This window comes from Grammomys surdaster, unplaced genomic scaffold (assembly GCF_004785775.1).
Source record: "Grammomys surdaster isolate TR1022 unplaced genomic scaffold, NIH_TR_1.0 223, whole genome shotgun sequence".
Taxonomy (NCBI): domain Eukaryota; kingdom Metazoa; phylum Chordata; class Mammalia; order Rodentia; family Muridae; genus Grammomys; species Grammomys surdaster.
Window position 1 is genome coordinate 1,557,083 of NW_021604668.1, and position 20,092 is coordinate 1,577,174.

General features: G+C 41.0%; 1 protein-coding gene across 2 annotated transcripts in view; it reads left to right on the plus strand.

The window, feature by feature from the left end:
* Positions 1-4,099: 4,099 nt before the first annotated feature.
* The window catches only part of Sp4 (Sp4 transcription factor), a 60,425-nt gene continuing 44,432 nt past the window's right edge, over positions 4,100-20,092 (plus strand). The window contains exons 1-3 of one of the 2 annotated variants that reach the window (XM_028773193.1): positions 4,100-4,313; positions 4,733-4,842; positions 5,348-6,902. In XM_028773193.1, the coding sequence (XP_028629026.1) occupies positions 4,307-4,313; positions 4,733-4,842; positions 5,348-6,902 (1,672 nt within the window). In that variant the 5' untranslated portion in view covers positions 4,100-4,306. The remainder of the gene's footprint in view (positions 4,314-4,732; positions 4,843-5,347; positions 6,903-20,092) is intronic. The other variant, XM_028773194.1, reaches the window with a different exon arrangement.

Below are 20,092 nucleotides of genomic sequence, written 5' to 3' on the forward strand. Positions count from 1 at the left end.
TGCATAAATCGATATTACACCCCAGGACTCTCCAAGAACTATTCATTTCATCCTAATTTGAATTAACAACAAATAAAGCTGGACATTAGAAACTTGACATGTTAAAAAGTGTGAAATGTAATGGGTTTTGTTTGCTTTTTCTTTAAAAAAAATTTTTTTTTTGGCATGGTACTGCTACAGTCTAGAATGTATGTCCTGGAACTCATTGGCAAACCTCCTGCCTCTGCCTAAATATCATGAACTGAAGTTGTACATTAGTGTTCTATGAAGGAACTGAGCATACGGGAGGAAGAAAGGCCAAGCTATTAATTCTAGCTGCTCATACACAGACTGTCTAGGTGCTTACCTGTATTTGCTACTTGGTCATTTACATTTGACAATGCCACTTACAAACATTATTTACAACTTTTAAAAGACTCACACATTCACAGTCAACTTTTATCCGTTTTCTTGCAAATGTTCTATACTCAAGTCAATTACTTTGAACTTTTTCTGCTTTCTAAAAATGGCTATTACTGGGTAAGAAATTTATGTTTTAAATATAGTTTTGAACACTTTCCAGACCTTTATTATGGTACTATGCATGGTCTCTTATGGACTAATGAGGCCACTTGTAAATATACCCTTCGAGGTGGTGTCTGTTTCTTGGTCAACTACTCTCATTCAGTGTGCTTTGTGGAAAAGTAAGTATGGAACTGTCTTAGGCTTGATGTTTCTCTAAGCCTTTTTGCTTAGAGAGAAAATGAAGCAGTTTAATGGTTATTTCAGCAAGTGTCTCCTTAAAGGAGACTAAGAAAAGAAACTTTTCTCAGTCATGTCATATCTGGACCCAAGTTCCTCATCCTATATTATTCAACCAAGCCACCTGGGGAGTTGCTTCAATCTCATTGTCTGAGTATCCTCAGCATTGCTCGGATTCAAAGTCCTGGCCTTTGGCCTCCAAGAGTGGAGGCTGGTGTTTCAGGAGCTATACATAGCATTCAAGTTGGGGAGGTCACTCAGTGACAGACTGCTTCCCTAGCATGCATGAAGTCCTGGGTTTGATTGTCAGTATCACATAAATTACGTATGGTGCTGCATGCCTGCAATTCCAGCTCCACTGTGCCTAGAGCAGGAGCAAGTAGAGATATGTAGTCAAGAACAGGTAGGTCAGTGGATAGAAAATTACTGACAAGACTACCACTGAGGGGTGATATCAAGGACAGGTGATAGGGAATTTGGTTAGATACCAAGGGTGGGAGGCTGTCACTAAACTGATCCATCAGGTTTCTTGCTAAAACTGGACTAAGCAAGCAAAGCTACAAGGCTAAGTTAGAAACAAGATTCAGAGAATGGCTCAAGTTGGGTCAAAGGAAAGTCTTTGTTAGGGATTATTATTTCTATAGCAGAACTGGCTTTCATCAGTTTTTAAGGAAAACACCCTACTATATTGGTTGACTGGCCTGGAACTCATTATATAGACTAGGCTATTCTCGAACTCACAAGATTCACTTGCTTCTGCCTCCCAAGTGCTGGAATTGAAGGAATGAGCCACCATGCTCAGCTAACATAAAATTCTTAAAATAACTGTTATAAAACCAAGCAAAATGGTTTAAAGAATTATTAAGTATTAAGAAATATTAAGTAAGCCACAGTATAATAGTACATAGCTTAAATTAGGATGGTACTATGGGAGTGGCTGTCCTCTTGGCTCTATCTCATCTAGCTAAGCCTCCTGTTACATGGATAACAATATGATAAGAGTTCCTAAGAAGCAGTTCATTTGTCACCAGGCCTTAAGACACAGCCAGTGTTTTAATCAGCTCAGGCTGCTATAACACGACCCATAGCTTATCAACAACAGCTTATTTTAACCGTTTTAGAAGGAGCCTGATATAAAGGTATGGATAGTCAGGTTTTGGTGAGGGTCTTGTGGCCACTATAGTTCACATGGGGGACGGCAGAATAAAGCACAGAACTTCTAAGATCATGACGTTTTACTCATGAGAGTGACACACTCATGACCTCACCTAACCATAATGCCCCAAAGAATTCTGACTCCAAACACCATCATACCAAGGATATCCCAGTATTTGAGTTTAAGTGTGGTGGACACAAACATTCAGCTAGGAACTTGCAGCTCTTGGTTCTCAGAAAAGTTAGGGTTGTCACTGTTTCCTGGATACCGGTATATCTAGTTATCAACAGGGAGCAGGACTTTTGGACATTTTGTAAATCTATACTATGCTATTACTTCTCTGAGGCAAGTTGTCTAAAGAGAACCACAAGGACCGCTCCAATTCACGCCTGGTCTACATTCACTATGGCGAACTGGATGGGGGCGGTGCTTTAAGAGAGACTGTGTATCTATAAATATAACAAGCACTTCTGAGCTTTCTAAGATCTAGTGAATTGGGATGTGTAAGGAAGGAGATTACTATACCATCTTCAACTCATAAAATGGAGTAGGCAACATTGTAATTCTTTACTCCAGTTGCTGTTTTACTGCTACAGCTTTGTCATCACCCCAAATACTTGAGCAAGGAAACACTAGTCAAGTACAGCACCAGACTCCTTACTCACCCTTACAATATGTCAGACCTCAGGCACCAGGCAAAAATACCCAAAGCTGAGTGTGGGGTCCACGTCAATAAATGTGGAATGCTTTAAGCCTAGTGTGTAATGGTGTCCCGTCTCAAGGTTCATATTAGGGACTTATTTCCAGCTTTGGTACACTTCATCAGTCGCTGGTATCTTGACTTCATGTCTTTGGAGAGAAGCTAGAGGCCAGTTCAGGAGCATTTGACAAAATGCTTTGCGCAGCTAGCTGTGAATTCCACTTGCCTAGAAGCTTACGATAAGACCATGACCAGAGCTGACCCACATGCAGTCAGGCTTTCCCTTGCCCAGATAACCTTGTGAGACCTCTAGGAGCGAGAAGCGCGCCAAGAACGCAGACTCTAAGGGCGCAATCGTGGCTACCCTAGATGACAGTCACTGTTCTGTACCAGCAGGCAGCCAGAGATACAAGAAATAAAATGGAAGCTCCTGCTCGGTGGGAACACAGGCCTCGAGCTCGGACCAGAGGCCCGGGGGAGCTAGGTGAGCAAAGAGAGCAGGGCAAAGGGGATGTTCCCTAAGTCAGCTTCATTCAAACCCCGAGGACAGCAGACCCCGCCTCCCAACACCTCCGCCCGCTCAATCGCCGCGCGCTCCGGGTGTGAGCTCGCCCCGCGGGGAGCGGCTTTCAGCTGAGGGGGCGGTGGCAGAGGCGGTTCGGGCAGCCCTGCTCGGGCCGATAGGCCCAGGCAAACAACACCCATTTCTCCCTCCCCCGCTGGGTTCAACTCCCACTCGGCCCCGGCCACGCCCTGCTGCCACCGCCCCCTCGGGCAGCTCTAGGCTCCGCAGCCAGGCCCCGCTCGGGGGCGGGAGGAAGGCGGTGCCTCAATCGGATAGTCGTCAGAAACTACAAGTCCCGAAAACCTTTGCGGCAGAGGCCCGCCCGCCTCCTCCCACGACTCACTGCGCGTCAGCGGCCTCATCCAATGAGAGCCTAGCTAGGGAAAAAGGGCGCCCGGGTCCGGATGCGCCTTAGGAAAGCCATGCTCACGCCGAGGGGGCAGCTGGCAGTCCACTCAGCGATCGGGATCGCAGGGAGCTCACGCTTCTCTGCGCTCGCCCCGCTCCTCTCCCTTAAGCCTAGTTCCATGTCTTTCTTCCGCGGCCCCTCGCAAGATGCTGCGGCGCGTTTTTGAGTGGAGGGCGCCGGGAACTGAGTAGGGGGCGGGATATCCTGAGACAACAAGTTTGGCTGTATGGAGGGCCTGCTGGCAGCAAACCGCAGCTAGCTCACCGAGAGGGCACGCGCCGCGGGCCGAGAAGGCAGAAGCCGAACAGCAGCGAGCACCAGCCGGGCAAAGGGGAGGAGAAAGGGCGGCCCCAGCGCCCCGGCCCGGCAGGTCGGCGGCCAATCCGCTGGGGGAAGGGGTGGAGAGTCGGCGGCGCCAGCGGAGGCAGGCCGAGGGGGGTGGGGAGTCGCGGCGCTCGCACCGCCCTGGCTCCGCCCCCGGGCCCGCGCCGCCGCCCTCGCCGCGCGCCGCCGCTGTCAATCAAGGGCGAGTCAGCCGGGCTCGGGCGGAGAGAGGAGCTGCTACGCCACAGCCCAGCGGCGGCCATTCGCGGAAAAAGAGGCAGAGCCTGTGCCAGCTACAGCCTCCTCCGAGCCACCGCGGGCGGGCGGGACCGGCCTCTCCTCCCGCCTCGCCCCCACCCCCACCCACCTCTATCCCAGTGTCTCTGAGAGGGTTTGTCCTGTTAATGCGGGATGAGCGGTACGTATTCTCCACCCCCCTCGGTCTCCTTCACCGCCTCCCTTCGTCCCTCCCTCCCCAGACCCTGCTCGCTTCCCCCTCCCCCGGGGCCGCGGAGATGCTGGAAGGGGAGGAGGAGAGGGCGGGAGGGAACCAGGGGGAGGGAAGGAGGGCTGTGTTTTGTCTTAATGTCTGAGCTAGAACAACCTCCTTCTGGGTGTTGCTCTGGAGCCTATGGGTCGGGTTTCAAACCACGTTTCGTGAGAGCCCCCTCCTCCCTTCCCTCCTTCTCCCCCACCCCCTGCCGGTGTGCACGGATCGCGGGTTTACGGAGATTAATGTTCAGGAGGAGGGAGGGGGATGAAGGGAGGAGAACGAATAATAATAATCCTAATAACCTGTTGTCGTGTGTGTTGGTGGTGGTGGTGGGGTTGTTGCAGATCAGAAGAAGGAGGAGGAGGAGGAGGCGGCAGCGGCGATGGCTACAGAAGGAGGGAAAACCTCTGAGCCAGAGAATAACAATAAAAAACCCAAAACCTCAGGCTCCCAGGTAAAAGCAAACATTAAAAGAAAATTCAACACAAAGCTTTAGGGAAGAGAGGGAGTCATGCCCTTTAAATACCCAGAAGTAAAGAACAGAATAAAAATGTTTATCCATTCAAAGCATCTTTCAGAGTGAGGAACTTAAATCGTAAATTCATGAAGATTTCTCATAGTTGAGGCTACAACAGTGTTTCTATTACATCAGGAATTCAGACTGTTAGAAAACGGTGTCTATTTTCCCAAGGGCATTTGGAGTTTAGAAGAATAACACTTTAAGAAAGTTTACCAGAAAATTCCTTTTTATTTAAACTTTACATAACAGGACTTGCCTTTTTATTCATTAGCTTCTACCACCTGCTTTTGTTCATATTTCCTTTTTAATTCTGCTGTCTATTGAGTGTGTTCTGATACTTAGAGCTCTCAAAATAAATAACCCCCTCCCGACTGCTGTCTTCCACTAAATCCGCCCACTTTTTTCCCCTCCCTCTCCTTTCCCCTCCCATTTTGGGTAGGACTCTCAGCCCTCTCCTCTGGCTTTACTGGCAGCTACTTGCAGCAAAATAGGGACTCCTGGTGAAAATCAAGCAACTGGACAACAGCAGATTATTATAGATCCAAGCCAAGGATTGGTGCAACTTCAGAATCAACCACAGCAGCTAGAACTGGTGACAACGCAGCTTGCTGGAAACGCTTGGCAACTTGTTGCCTCCACTCCTCCTGCTTCAAAAGAAAATACCGTTTCTCAGCCAGCTTCTAGTTCATCTAGTTCTTCCAGCAGTAATAACGGGAGTTCCTCTCCCACAAAAACTAAATCAGGTAATCCTTCCACCCCTAATCAGTTTCAAGTCATACAAGTACAGAATCCAAGTGGTAGTGTACAGTACCAAGTGATCCCCCAACTTCAGACGGTGGAAGGTCAGCAAATTCAAATCAATCCAACTAGTAGTTCATCTCTACAGGATTTGCAGGGTCAAATTCAGCTCATTTCTGCAGGTAATAATCAAGCTATCCTCACAGCTGCTAACAGGACAGCTTCTGGGAATATTCTTGCTCAAAACCTGGCAAATCAGACAGTTCCAGTACAAATTAGACCTGGTGTTTCAATACCATTGCAATTGCAGACCCTTCCTGGTACTCAGGCTCAAGTTGTAACAACCCTACCAATTAACATTGGAGGAGTGACTTTAGCTTTGCCAGTAATAAATAACGTGACTGCTGGAGGAGGGACTGGACAAGTCGGCCAGCCTACTACTACTACTGATAGTGGGACTTCCAATGGGAATCAGTTAGTTTCTACGCCCACCACCAGCACTGCTACCGCCAGTACTATGCCTGAATCTCCCTCTTCCTCTACTACCTGCACAACCACTGCATCAACATCTCTGACAAGCAGTGACACATTAGTGAGCTCAGCAGACACAGGCCAGTATGCAAGCACATCAGCCAGTAGTTCTGAACGCACCATTGAAGAACCACAGACACCTGCTGCTACTGAGCCTGAAGCCCAGAGCTCCAGTCAACTTCAGTCCAATGGGATACAGAGTGCACAGGATCAGTCAAATTCTCTTCAGCAAGTACAGATTGTAGGCCAGCCTATCCTGCAGCAAATCCAGATCCAGCAGCCTCAGCAGCAGATTATTCAAGCTATACCGCCACAGTCATTTCAGCTCCAGTCAGGGCAGACGATTCAGACCATCCAGCAGCAGCCTTTGCAGAATGTTCAACTTCAAGCAGTAAACCCGACTCAGGTGCTTATCAGGGCTCCAACTTTAACACCTTCAGGGCAAATCAGCTGGCAAACTGTCCAGGTCCAAAATATTCAAAGTCTTTCAAATTTGCAAGTTCAGAACGCTGGGTTATCCCAGCAGTTAACCATCACCCCAGTGTCTTCAAGCGGTGGCACAACTCTTGCTCAGATTGCTCCTGTGGCTGTTGCTGGCGCCCCAATAACTTTGAATACTGCCCAGCTTGCATCAGTGCCTAACCTTCAGACAGTGAGCGTTGCCAACCTGGGTGCTGCGGGTGTTCAAGTTCAGGGAGTTCCAGTAACAATCACGAGTGTTGCAGGTAAGCTACATCTTTTTAACCCATTATTAAAAGGGATCAGTAACAGAGTTATTGCTCCGGGCTATCTTTTAGGTTTGACACACTTCTGATGTACATAAACTGGAGAGGGATAGAAAACTGCACTATTACACCAGCAACCATATGTAGTTATCACTGTGACCTCTTTTGTAGCTTTTAACACTCAGTTTTGTGCGTTGTGTTTGGTAAATAATTAAATTATTTAATAAAGCATCATTTTCTGATTAGAGCCATAATTATAGAAATCATATTTGAGTACACTTGAACTCTTTGGGAAGATGAGCTCATCTCTTCTTGATGGAAAGTTGATTTAACTTGCATTGGTATATGGTTGTGAGTTTGTAGTATGTTAATCCTGTGTAATAAGGCTTTTTAATTGGGCCTTCTTACATTTCAACATTTTGTCTTTAAGATAATTTTGCTTTAATGTATAGTAGCTTTAAACTAGATACTGTTGTAGTTAAGATACAAATTTAAGTTGCAAATTGTTTCATTAAGTTTTTATGTCTGTTTTTTGCTACATTCAGGATTGTGACTTTAATGGTCTTTTGGTATATAAAATTTAAGGAAAAGTCTTATTGTCCTTGTATTATCTGAACGCGTCTAGTGTGAAGTTGATGAAAAGCAATTAAAAATGTAGGTAGTAAAATGTCATTAACTTGAACTAATTGTGGCCATGTTGTTTTAAACCAGCTATAAAAGCAGTTGCTATTTCTTATCAATATAATTAGATAACTTCTAAAGTACTTAAAAAAAAACCTAGTTCCATTAAATAGTATAATATTTTTGGGGAGCAGTCTTATTTTACCAATACTTAGACTTCATTGATTCTGACTTAGTGAAAACTGGCTGTGATTTTTATAACCTTTGATCTTTTCAAGTTTTATTAACTAAAAATTTCTATTTTGGTAATTTAAGATGACTATGCTTGTCCTTTTTGAGTGAAATCCTATCTTGAAATAAGATGCAGAAAAATTAAGATAAGGTTCTTCACATTTAATAATTCAAGCCGATGTGTGCTTGTAGAATTACGTTATCCGTAGAGAGCCCATCCATTCAGAAGAACCCAAATACTTCTAGATAAGCACCACCCAATAGAACGTTGTGTGATGTTTGAGATATGGTATCTCTGTCCCATCTGGTGTTATCTACTAGTTATGGAATGGTCAAGCACATCACGCACGGTGAGAATGGCCTGAGGAATTGAATTTTAAGTTTTATTTAAGGAGACACATTTAGCTGGTGGCTCTTACGTTGACAGCGTATGTCACCAGTATACTGGATGTGATTCTTCCACTAACACTTTTAGTATCCAAGTATGTAAGTGATGGCTCTGTTTCCAGTCCTTACTCTGCGTAGTTCCTGCTCATACTAAACATTAATGCTACGTGAAGATTTCCGAACAGTGTCTGGTTTTGGTGGCTTGAATAATAGTTTGCATTGTCAAAGCAGAAATTATTTCCATTTCATCTTGCTTCTAAACGTTACTGAATTGTGCTTCATAGCATAGAGTAATTTATAATCTAGGTTAGAAATGGTCAGTTTTTCTGCTCTCTAATTAATATCTTGCAATCCAGAGGTTTCCTCTTACTAACTGAAGATAATTCAATTTTCTGACCCCTTCTCCCCCCCACCCCAAAATCCTGGAATGTTGGCTTATAAATAATGTAAGATGCAGGTTCTAGGAGTAAAATTTGGGGGCAAAGGTAGAATAGTAAAATAATTTGCCTTTTAGATTTTCCAGATGATTCTTAAACTCCATGAAGTTTGGGAATCAAGGGTCTAATCAACAGTGAATCAGAAGGCAGAATGTGGAAGCCAGTGGGTGCTAAGCCAATACATATGTGCCCCAGAACATGTTTTACTGGCACATATGCCGTTTTAGTCCCCTCTAGTCCAGATACTCCCACTAGATATGTTATTCTTCTATTTTCATGGGCACATTTTTTACTTAAGCGCTCACAGAGATCTGCTTAAATGTATAAGGAAAATTTTACATATCAAGAGTTTCCTCCCCACTGAAATCCAACCATTTAAAATTGTGTTGATACTTAAAAGAGATGACTGTAATGTAAAGAGCAGAAATAGACCCTGATTTAAGTTCAGCAAATTTAAGTTTAGCTATTAGCAGTTTTATACCATTATCTAACAAATAGGTACTTGCCAGTATTCTTTGAAGATTTATAACATGGGAGCAATGCCCTATAGTGATTATAGTGAGTCTAGTGAAATTGCCTTGTTTTCATTAACTTTTTTTGTTTTTACATTTAAAATACACCAAAAGTGGAACTCTAAGCACTTTCTTAAAATGAGGGAGATACTATGCCTACATTCCCTTTATAAATGAGCCCTAGTTTAGAGTTAATACTTTGGGTCCCCAATTTCTGCTAGCTCATATTTTCCTTCCAGCATGGTGGTGTCAAAGTTATGGGAAAATATTCACTGTTACTATTCACAGGTTTTAAGAATGTTATTTTACTTTTAATTGATACATAATTCATGTACATAATTGTGAGATACAATGTAATATTTCAGTACACTACACAGTTTGTAATGATAAAATCAAATTGCCTATGTCATCACCTTATACATTTGTCATTTGTTTGTTTGGGGAACATTCAAAATTCTGTTTGCTACTCAATTACTGTCAACCACAGCTAACCTACTCTGTTGTAGTTGAGTATTAGACATTACTCCTGGTTAAGTAACCATACTCACTCTCCTTCCCAACTGTTCCCTCATTCTGGTAACCAGTCCCTACTTTCATTTTTCCTTTTCAGACAGGGTTTCACTCAGTCCAGGTTGGCCTTCACATTCACTAGGTAGCTGAGGTAGGGCTTGAACTCTTTCCTAATCCTAATTGTACCTCCCCAGTGTTGCACCACCCTTCCTGATTTATAGGGTACTGGGGATCATACTCAGGGTTTCATATATGCTGAACTGCATGCCTGGGCCCCTCTTTTTTGTTTTCTTATTTTTTTTAAACAATGTTTTAGCTTCTACATATTAGTGACAATATGCTCATGAAAAATATCAGAACTTGGAAAAATTGTTAATTACCTTTGACAGAATAATGTCTAGTTCATGAACAAGGCTTAAAATTTTTTTATGGTCCAGGCTCATTTTACCTTTTCAGGAAGTGGAGGAGGTCTGCATGATACAGACAGCAGAGGAAGAATCATACAAGGCAGTCAGATGAACTCAGATTTTGAAGCTGGGGGCTTCATACTTTTATGAAATGACATCCTTTTTTTCCCCTCTTGGTAATATATTCAGTAAAGTATCTTTTTTGCTCTGATCTCATCTCAAATTCCTGATTTCTAGGCTCAGCATCTATCATCTGATTAGTTAGGAGTGTAGTCATAATTAGATACTTGTACGCTCTGCGTACTTAATTTTCTTGTTGGGAAGAAGAATTTGATGGATAACAACAGTGTTTATTGACCTTTATTTCAGCCAGATGTGGTGGTCCATACCTTTAATCTCAAGTGGGGGTGGCAGAGGTAGGTGGGACTCTTGATTTAACTAAGTAAGAATAGAAGTTCTGCCAGTATCCTTCAGTTCCCTCTGGTCTCCAGGAGTTACATCTCTATAAATGAGAGTTAGTAGGGACTCTTGGTTTCTATCTCAATTATTAACCCAGAGTGGTCCACACTGTCATGACATAGTCCTTCTGCTTGATTAAGTGGCTGTCAGTTTCAGTCAAAATTAAATTTTTATGCTAATTTTCCCATAAAGGGGAGGTTGACACCTGATAAGATGTTGCTGGCTATTCAAGAACTTGTCTCTTATATAATTCCTTTACTTTTTATAGGGAATTAAAGTCTAAAACTCGGGGATATAGTTTGAAGCCAGGAATGGAAGTGCCAGTTCTTAATGACTTTAAAAATGGGAACCAGAGAACATAAAGCTTACTTACATTTAATTTAAAAGTCCAAATCAACTTTTTAACATCTGCCCTTTCTTCTGAATTTCTCAAAGTAGAAAATTGGCTTGACATTTAACTCATATAGAGCTTTTCTTTGCTATATATGTTGTATTGGCTTGGATTTCCCTTTTTAGGCACCTGAAAACCATACTTGTATATACAATCCTCACATGTGTGCTTGGTTATTTCCTTTTCAGATGAGTCAGTTATTTCTGTTACCTTTTCAATAAAATCTTCTAATAGTGGGTCAGTAGATTGGACTTCATTATAAGGGACTTAAGTTTAGTTTCTTAACTATCAGTTTGACTTTAGCCTTCAGAAACTTATTTTTTTCATAGAAGGTAAAAAGTACCATATAAAGCCACATTAAGTTTTAAAGGACATCTATGCTGGCTTGCTTTATGTTCACCTGACATAGGCTAGTCATCTGAGAGGAGGGAACCTCAATTGAGAAGAATGCCTCCATAAGATTGGGCTGTACTCAGGCCTGTAGGGCATTTTCTTGGTGATTGATGTAGGAGAGCTCAGCTCATTGTAGGTGGGGCCATCCCTGGTTTGGTGGTCCTGGTTCCATAAGAAAGCAGGCTGAGCAAGCCTTGGGGAGCAAAACAGTAAGCTGCATTCCTCTGTGGTCTCTGCATCAGTTCCTACCTTCAAGTGTGAGTTCCTGCCTTGGCTTTCCTCAGTGGGTTGTGACTCAAAATATAAGCCAAATAAACTCTTGCCTCCCCAAGTTGTTTTTGGTCTGGTATTTCATCACAGCAATACTAACCCTAACTAAGACAACATCTTTTTGGTGGGATTGAAGGGCAAAGGAAGAACATTTACCTCCTTTTCAAATTGTTTGTTTGTTTGTTTTGTCTTTTTAAATGACAGGGTCTCTCTGGCTATGTATGAGGCTGGCTTCATATTCACTGGTCTTGCACTTGTGATCCAATGTTCAGGAGTGCTAAGGTTCAAGTGTTCTGACTGGTAATCAGTTTCTAATTTTGTAGAGTATGTAAGTAATACTTAAGGAATAATACTTAAGGAATAATATTGGGATACGCATTAAGACAGAGTGAAAAGAAAATAGAGAAGGAAGCATGATTGGAAAGAAAGCTAGGGAGGCCACCATGGGTAGATCTTGCAGAAAGAGCAGATTTACCAACGGATACCTTTTTAGTTGGAGAAGACCTTGGAGATAATAGCTTACAGTTGTGACCTTTTCATATTGCTATGAAAGTTTATTTTACTGTTCTGAGTGAAGACAGAGATATGGGTCAGGCTCTCCAGTGCAGCAGTGAGTACCTGAGGATGACTCATAAAGCACTGACATAGACATGTGTGCCTTTCTGGGGAGGCACATAATGTGTGCTGCTGAGGGAATGAGCAAACATTGTCAGGAACGTGTGCATGGTGAGATGAAAGCTTAATGAAACTGGAATTACTAAGGCAAGTTAAGATATACTTGAAGCTTGGCATGGTGGTGCACACACTTTGATCCCAGCACTCAGGAGGCAGAGGCAGGTGGATGGATCCCTGTGAGTTTGAAACCATCCTCATCTACAAAGCAAGTTCCAGGGCAGCTAAGACTCTGTTACACCGTGAAACCTTGTCTCGAAAAACCAAATATAAGAATGTATATGTATGCATATATACAGAAACCTCTTTCTCTCTCCTCCTCATTCTTTAGCCCAATTTAGAAATGAACAAACAAGCTCAGAAGGGTTGAATGGCATGTATCTTGGGCAGAGCCCATCATCTTGACTTCTACTCAGGTTAGGGCTGTTTTTCCACCTTATTTTTAGCTTATCCAAATCTTTTATTAGTATGTGAGAAAATAAAACTGAACTTAAGACTTAGAGAATCAGAATTATCATGTTTGTCTTCTCATGGATAGACTGTCCCTGTCTCACCTGGATATCCAGTGCTAGCATATTAAATATAATATTGTTGAAAAATACAGCTCTCTAGGTCTGTTGTTACTGAGCTTTATGGTAGGACATAGGTGGTATTATTTTTCTAATCTTGAAAGACTAAATTTAAGTGGATAGGGTGTCTCAGGCCAATAATCTTAGCATTCAAGAGAGGCTTGGGCAGGAGAGTTGCCATGAATTCGATGCCAGCATGGCCTACATAATTAATTTCACCATGGCTTGGACTACACAGTCTCTATCTTAAAAAAATAAAAAATAAAAAAGTTTGTATCTAACGATATTAGTAAGTTCTGTGTATGATCCTTGGGCCAACGACATTTTTTTTTGAAACAATAGCTAGAAATGAATTAAAAAAAAAAAGGCAAAAGGATTTTGCTATGTAGCCCTGGCTAGCCTTAAACTCACTAGAATGTCTAGGCTGACATCATCCTTTTACCAAACCTCCCTGGATTGGGATGCCATGGTTGTGTACATCGTATGTGAACATTTTTAAAAAGTGTTGCCTGTGGAGGAGGAAAGCAAGCATTTACTGTACCTCATGTGTTAGGTGCTGAGTTTGTGTTCATAATATTAGCCAGACAGTACAGTTTTATGGGTGGGTGTTGTATCCATCTTACCAACTGTCTCACTGAGCTTTAAATTCTTTAGGAACGAATATGTTCTGCCAGTCAACGGGAGAGTGATGATTTAGTGTCATGTTTGATTCTAGGACTACTACACAACAGACAAAAGACTACACAACAGACAAAAGTCTACAAGGATAAGGCCACTGAAAAGGGGGGGGGGTGTCTTGTCTCTGTCCTCTCTTTATATTACACAGTTTTCCTGAGCCTTACCAATTATAAAAGGTATTTTTAAAACCTGATATTAGTATGTGTTTCTGCTTTGCCAGCATTCTTTATTTATTTTTATTCACATCACCTCCCAATCACAGCCCCCAACTCAACATTATTCTTAAAGTGTCATGCTGCTTTGTTTTCATTCTTAATCCTCTCACAGAGGTCTCAAGTGGCCATCTTAAGTTTACAATTTGAGCTTATTTTAGAGGTGTCATTTAGCCACGTGGAGTTAAGTCAGTGATGTTCCTTTGCTTTATTTTATGTGTTTGGAGATAGGGTCATGCAACTCAGTTGCTGTGCTGCAATTGGTTGTGGAGTAGAAGGTGTTGTTAAACTTTTTAAAAATTACATTTAAAAGTTCTTTTTTTTATGATGAGGGAGTATTATAGCACATGCAGAGACCAGAGGGCAGTTTGGGAACAGTTCTCTCTTCAGATATGGGTCATAGAAATAGAACTCATGACATTAGACTTGGTGGCAAGCACTTTTACCTTCTTAGACATTGCCAGCCCTGACCTTAAATTCTTGATCCTCCTGCATCCCACCTCTAAGTGCTGGGAATACAGATATGTACTGTCATACCAAGAATTAAAGTGTATCTTGATTCTGGTCATAATTTTTCAAAGACTCACAGCTGGGTACACAATTATATGAAAAAATTATTTAATAGCAGTGTCTAATGCTTTGGTATGAGATTCTATCCTTGATACAGTGTAACTCTTCCCCCCATTTCCCTTTAAGTACTGAGCTGAAGGAATGGCCTTATTTACTGTATTCACAAATGAGAAAAGGCTGAGAGATGGTGCCAGTATGATAGGAGATAGAACTAAGATTCAGAGTGGTTTTAATAGGCTGGAATCATGACTGGGGAGATGGGTAAAGCAGATAAAATACTCCACTTAAAGTAGGGGGAATTATGTACCTACAGGACGGAAAGCCTGACTTTGGCAGCAGGACTAGTGCAAATGGAACTTACTGGCTTAATGTGGGTTGAGATTGAAGCTTTGTTTGTATTCCTTGTGTTTGTCTGACCGCTGCTGCACTGCTGTGTGTAGTCCTGGGTGGCACATTTTCATTGGGTTAATAATAAGCTGGCTATTATGGCAAGGATTTCTGGGGTGAAGAGTAGAAAATACTTAATGCTAGCAATAATCAGAGTGAGGGTTTTTACTGTTAAATAGAAACAAGAGGAGATGTAATAGTGTCTTCAGTCTTTAAAATAGAAATAGTTCTGTTCTGTTTTTGACCCTGGGAAACAGAGTATGTTTGTGTTACATATTTACAGAGGAGAGGAGGGGCAGGAGTGAGAGAGAGAGCTGTACACTAATGGGATGATTTGTTTCTTAGGTAGTTATCTTTTATCACTAAAGGCTGGATAACCCATCTGTTAGAGATTGTAGAATATGGAAGAACTGCTCATGCCATGTAGAAAGTTTGATTGGATCTAATTCTAAAACCTAAGAGCATGGATTTGTGAATTTCTGGTCCTGTATTGGGTAAGTCTGTTTAGCCTATGGTCCGAGCATATAAAACTCTTAAACTTACATAGTCATAGAACCAGTAATGGAGGATGGTTAGGGTGACATTACATTTTATTATTATAGAAGTGATATAAGGTCAACTCTATTATTCAATGAGTGTATTAGTTTAGTTCACAAGTATGTTTCTGCTCTCTGTTACATTTAGAATTTTTAGTATTAGTTTCCTGTTACTTGCTCTTTAATTTGATGAATGGGAAAGTATTAATATCTTTATATGCATTTTTAGTGTCCAATACCGAATTTGTAGTTGAGATACTTTTTTTTTATTTTTGTTTTTTTTTTTTTTTTCGAGACAGGGTTTCTCCTTATACCCCTGGCTGTCCTGGAACTCACTGTGTAGACCAGGCTGGCCTCGAACTCAGAAATCTGCCTGCCTCTGCCTCCCAAGTGCTGGGATTAAAGGTGTGTGCCACCACTGCCCGGCTTGTAGTTGAGATTCTTTTAAGTCTTTAACTATAGCTGTTTGATGTTACCATTTCAGGATGAATAGTGTGATTGTGCTTTCATAAGTGAATTAGAAGAACAGGTGGAAATGCAGGATACTAATTGAGCCCTAACTTCTTCAAGCACTCCCAGCTTTACGTTTGTTTGTTTGACCCGTGGAGTGTACAGATCCAGAATATGTGGGGTTTTTGTTTTTCTTTGTTTTGTTTGTTGTTTTATGGGCTCAAAATAGTGACTAGGGAAGTATCTTTAAATACTCAGACCAAAGGGCATTTTGAGTAAGAAACAAGAATGGTAATTCAAGTATATGAAGGTTCTTTTCCCTCAGGGATGGTAATAAGTTCGGTTAGAGAGACATGGGCTCCAGTAGTGTTTATTTTTGGTTACTGCAGACACAGATAACAAGACTAGGAATTAAAACTTAGATTTTGCTCAGATGCTAACCTCCATTAATGGTTCCATTAGCTGTTACTGGGCAAACATGTCCCTTCTTTACTTACAGATGAGACCAGATAAAATGTTTAGGCAGGGCTTTTATATTACAGTTAAAATTATTTGTGTACGGAAGTAACATGGTTACATCTCTGTGGAGTACCATTCACTAGAAGACTGTAAAATAGTCAAGTAGGGAAACACTACTTTAGTTGTCAATATTTTATTTTTATGAGTTATATATCTTGAGTGAAATTTGTAAAACAGAGATCAGAAATCTTTGGTAAAGTACAACCAAGGATTCTGGGATAAGTATGTACAAGCATACCTGAAGCCATGTACTTTCTTGTAGTAAGAAGTAAATGTCTACCCTTTTCTTAGCTTTGCCCTGCATGCCTTTCTTCAAAGGATGCTGGTGTTAGGGACATACAGGTTAAATACATGATACACTTGTATGGATCTGCAACTGCCTGAAAAAGTTTAAGTACACTTTTAAGTACTGGGTTTCAAAGTGTAAAAAATAGCATGAGAGTTCAGAGACTGGTGAGTTTGGGAAGTGATGCATGCAGGTAAAGCGCTCTTCTAGAGATAGGATTTTAAACAAGCCTCAATGATTGGACTGCAAAGTGGACTTTGAGCCTATAGGAATGGAGAGGTGAAGAGGTTATCTAGAGTCAAGCCACTGAACTTGGGAAAGCTTACTGGGACTGGGACAGAAAATTGGAAAGGTGCCGGGCGGTGGTGGCGCACGCCTTTAATCCCAGCACTTGGGAGGCAGAGGCAGGCGGATTTCTGAGTTCGAGAGTTTGAGGCTAGCCTGGTCTACCGAGTGAGTTCCAGGACAGCCAGGGCTACACAGAGAAACCCTGTCTCGAAAAACCAAAAATAAATAAATAAATAAATAAATAAATAAATAAATAAATAAATAAAATAAAAAGAAAATTGGAAAGGCATAAAACCCTCACAGGGAGGTTTATGGCTAACACACAAGTATGGTGATCTCTATAGAAGAATAGGCCTGCTGTAGCATAGTTTGAGGGTGCACTCAGCCGCCTGCCCCCACCTCACTTCAGAAGTTGTTAAAAGATTTTAATGTTTCAAATTATATTTATTGGAGTATATATTTAGTACAGTAGAAATCCTGTAGCTGGTAGGGTAGCACATTCCTATAATCCCAGAGTTTAGGTAGGAGGCTGAGCTAGGATAACAAGTACCAGTACTAAGTCGTCACAAACAAGAAAGTATAGCAGAGAAGTCAGGAGCCCAGTTAAAAGGATGCTGTCAGAGTAACTAAGTCATGTAGTGACAATGGCTACGACGATGAAGTAAATGGTTATTATGAAAAATATTATTGATATGAAAGAAATGGCAGAATTATTAGATCAAGACCTAAGGTGTTCTTTCTGCTTTTGTGTGTCTGCATTGTAATGGGCACTGAGAACCTGAAGCTGAGGGGACTGCTCCCCTCCCCAGCGCCCCCCCCCCCACAGGATATGTACTGTATTGCAGGAAACCTTGTAAGAATTAGGTTTTCATATTTAAAATCTTTTCAAATTAAAATACTTTAATAATCAAAGGCATTTGATACTTTAGTTAGCAGAATATTTTCTTATGCTCACTTGCATCTTAGACCAATTGAAATATATTTTTTATTTTTAACATTTAGATTGCAACTATATTATATATGATTTTATATACATACATATGTGTAATTATAATACCATGTAGTACTTACTTTTAAAAGCAATGAATGAAGGCTCTAGAAACTCATAAGAAAGAAGAATCAATTCCACTTACATTATTTTGGGTAAGAATGAAGAGGGATACAACTAAAAGGTAAGCTTCCAGGTCAGGAGGAGGAAGAAGAACATTTCTAGTTGTATATCCACATGTAGTTTGGGATTTCAATTAAGATTGTGTGTGTGTGTGTGTGTGTGTGTGTGTGTTGGTTTTCGAGACTGGGTCTCACTATGTATATATAACCCTAGAACTTATGTGGATTAATAGGCTGGCGTGAAATCAGGGATCCTTCTGTCTCTGCCTCTGCCTCTTGAATTTCTGGCATTAAAGGCATGTACCATCACATCTGGCTTCAAGGAGTAATTTTTATGTATAAAATTTATGCATAAATCAAGGAATTATAATACTTTTAGGATAGAATTATGAATTTCATGTAGGTTGTAGTTCTGTCTTATATATACATACATACATGTATGTAATATACCTTCGACCTCCAGTAAGCATTATTTTTAGTTGTCTGTTATCTTGATACTGAACTAAGAGAAAGTGCATAGATGGAGAGAACTTTGATTTTATAGGAGAATGGGGTCCTTAGAACAGAAGGAATGAGAATACAAGATCATAAAAGAGCATAGTACTTAATAAAGGGAATACACACACACACATACACACACACACACACACATATGATTTATCTAGTTTGGTAATTTCTAGATGATGAGAGTTTTAGGAGAAAGGGAAAACATGTTCTGTCCATCTGAAATTATAGATTCCTTGTAATGGAGCCAGTCAAATGAGTCCAGTATGGTTTTATAAATACTGAGTCCAGTCACCATAGCTTTTTGTTTACAGCAGAGCTGCTTATGCGCAGGTGTATAGGAGACAGATAGTGATCTGTGCTGTGGTGACTGCCTGTACCTGGAGTTGGGCTGGAGGGGTGACCTCTGTTCAGGTTTGGATAAGGAGGTCTACTCCAGGGAACTGAAGAAGAGAAAAGAGGGAAGATTTAGATGAGTATGATTCTTAAGTACTAACTGGATTGATTTAGGAGTCCTACATCAAGTGATTTATAAGTCTGATGGGCTTTTCCAGCTATCTTAGTCTGTATGTAAACTGATTTAAGATTTAAACAGTTGGCATTCTATAAATAATGACAGTATGTTTGTGATTTTATTTTTACAAAGTTAAAGCATTCTGTATTTCTATAAACTATCTCATTTGTCTTTATTAGAATGTTACTGCATGTCTTGATTTTAATAATAGATCAGATAAACGGTTTTAGTAAGCCTTTAGTAAGCTTAGTCATTTTGTGTACTTCTCACTGGTAGACTATAACAGATACCAGATAGATACATCAGTGCTATGCAGCTTGATGTTTTCCTTATGAACTCCCTATTATGAATATCCCTAATGGGGAAAGAAATCTCCAATTTCTTTCAGGAATAAAAGTATTAAAAGGGTACTCTTTAGCTGGTTTATATTTTGTCTGACATTTACTGCGTGTTTATAGTGCAGCGCCTGACACAGTAACTCATTTAATCTTTAGAGCACAGTGGAAAGTAAATATTGCTGCCATTCCTCCTTTCAGGTGTAAAAGCTAAAGTCTAGAGTGGGATAACTTGCTCAAGGCCACACAGTAAATGACTAACCCAGAATCTCAGCTCTGTGGCTCTAGAAATCTTGTTTTCTTACCACTGACTGTTTTTCTATGTGTTGGCTGTATATTACAGTGTTTGATTCCTGTGGTTATTTGTAACTCATTGTCTCTCATATGTTTAAGGACTCATGTTTACCCATCTCACAGTCCTGTAGAGAAGGTGATGATAGGGCCTTCACTTTCTAGAACTTCCAAGAAAGCAAAGCTCTCAGAGATTAGTCCTCATGCCTGAGACTATACAGATAAAAAGTTAGCAAGCAGGGGAAAAGCCCTTACAAGACTGCTAGGTAAACAAGCTCACCCCGTACGTCCTACAGCTAAGCAGCAGCATTTCACATATGCTACTGTAATTGAGATACTGTAGTCTATTAGTGAGTTATGGATCCCTGGGTTTTTAGCAGATTGTTCTTTTTGCCCTCAGTATGGTCAAGTGCATATACTAAACAGGGATTTAGAATACAAAATACATGTCATGACTTTGAAGCCCTGTTTTGATTGGAAATTTAAAGGCTAGTAAAAATAACATTCTTGGCTACACACACTTGCAAGCATACACAAAAGTAAATTTTAAGAAGCATTCTAAAAACATTACAAGAATATAAATGAAATTAGTTTTATATTTCATTTTCATTAATAGTTATATAACACTCCAAAGAATGTTTTACATTTCAT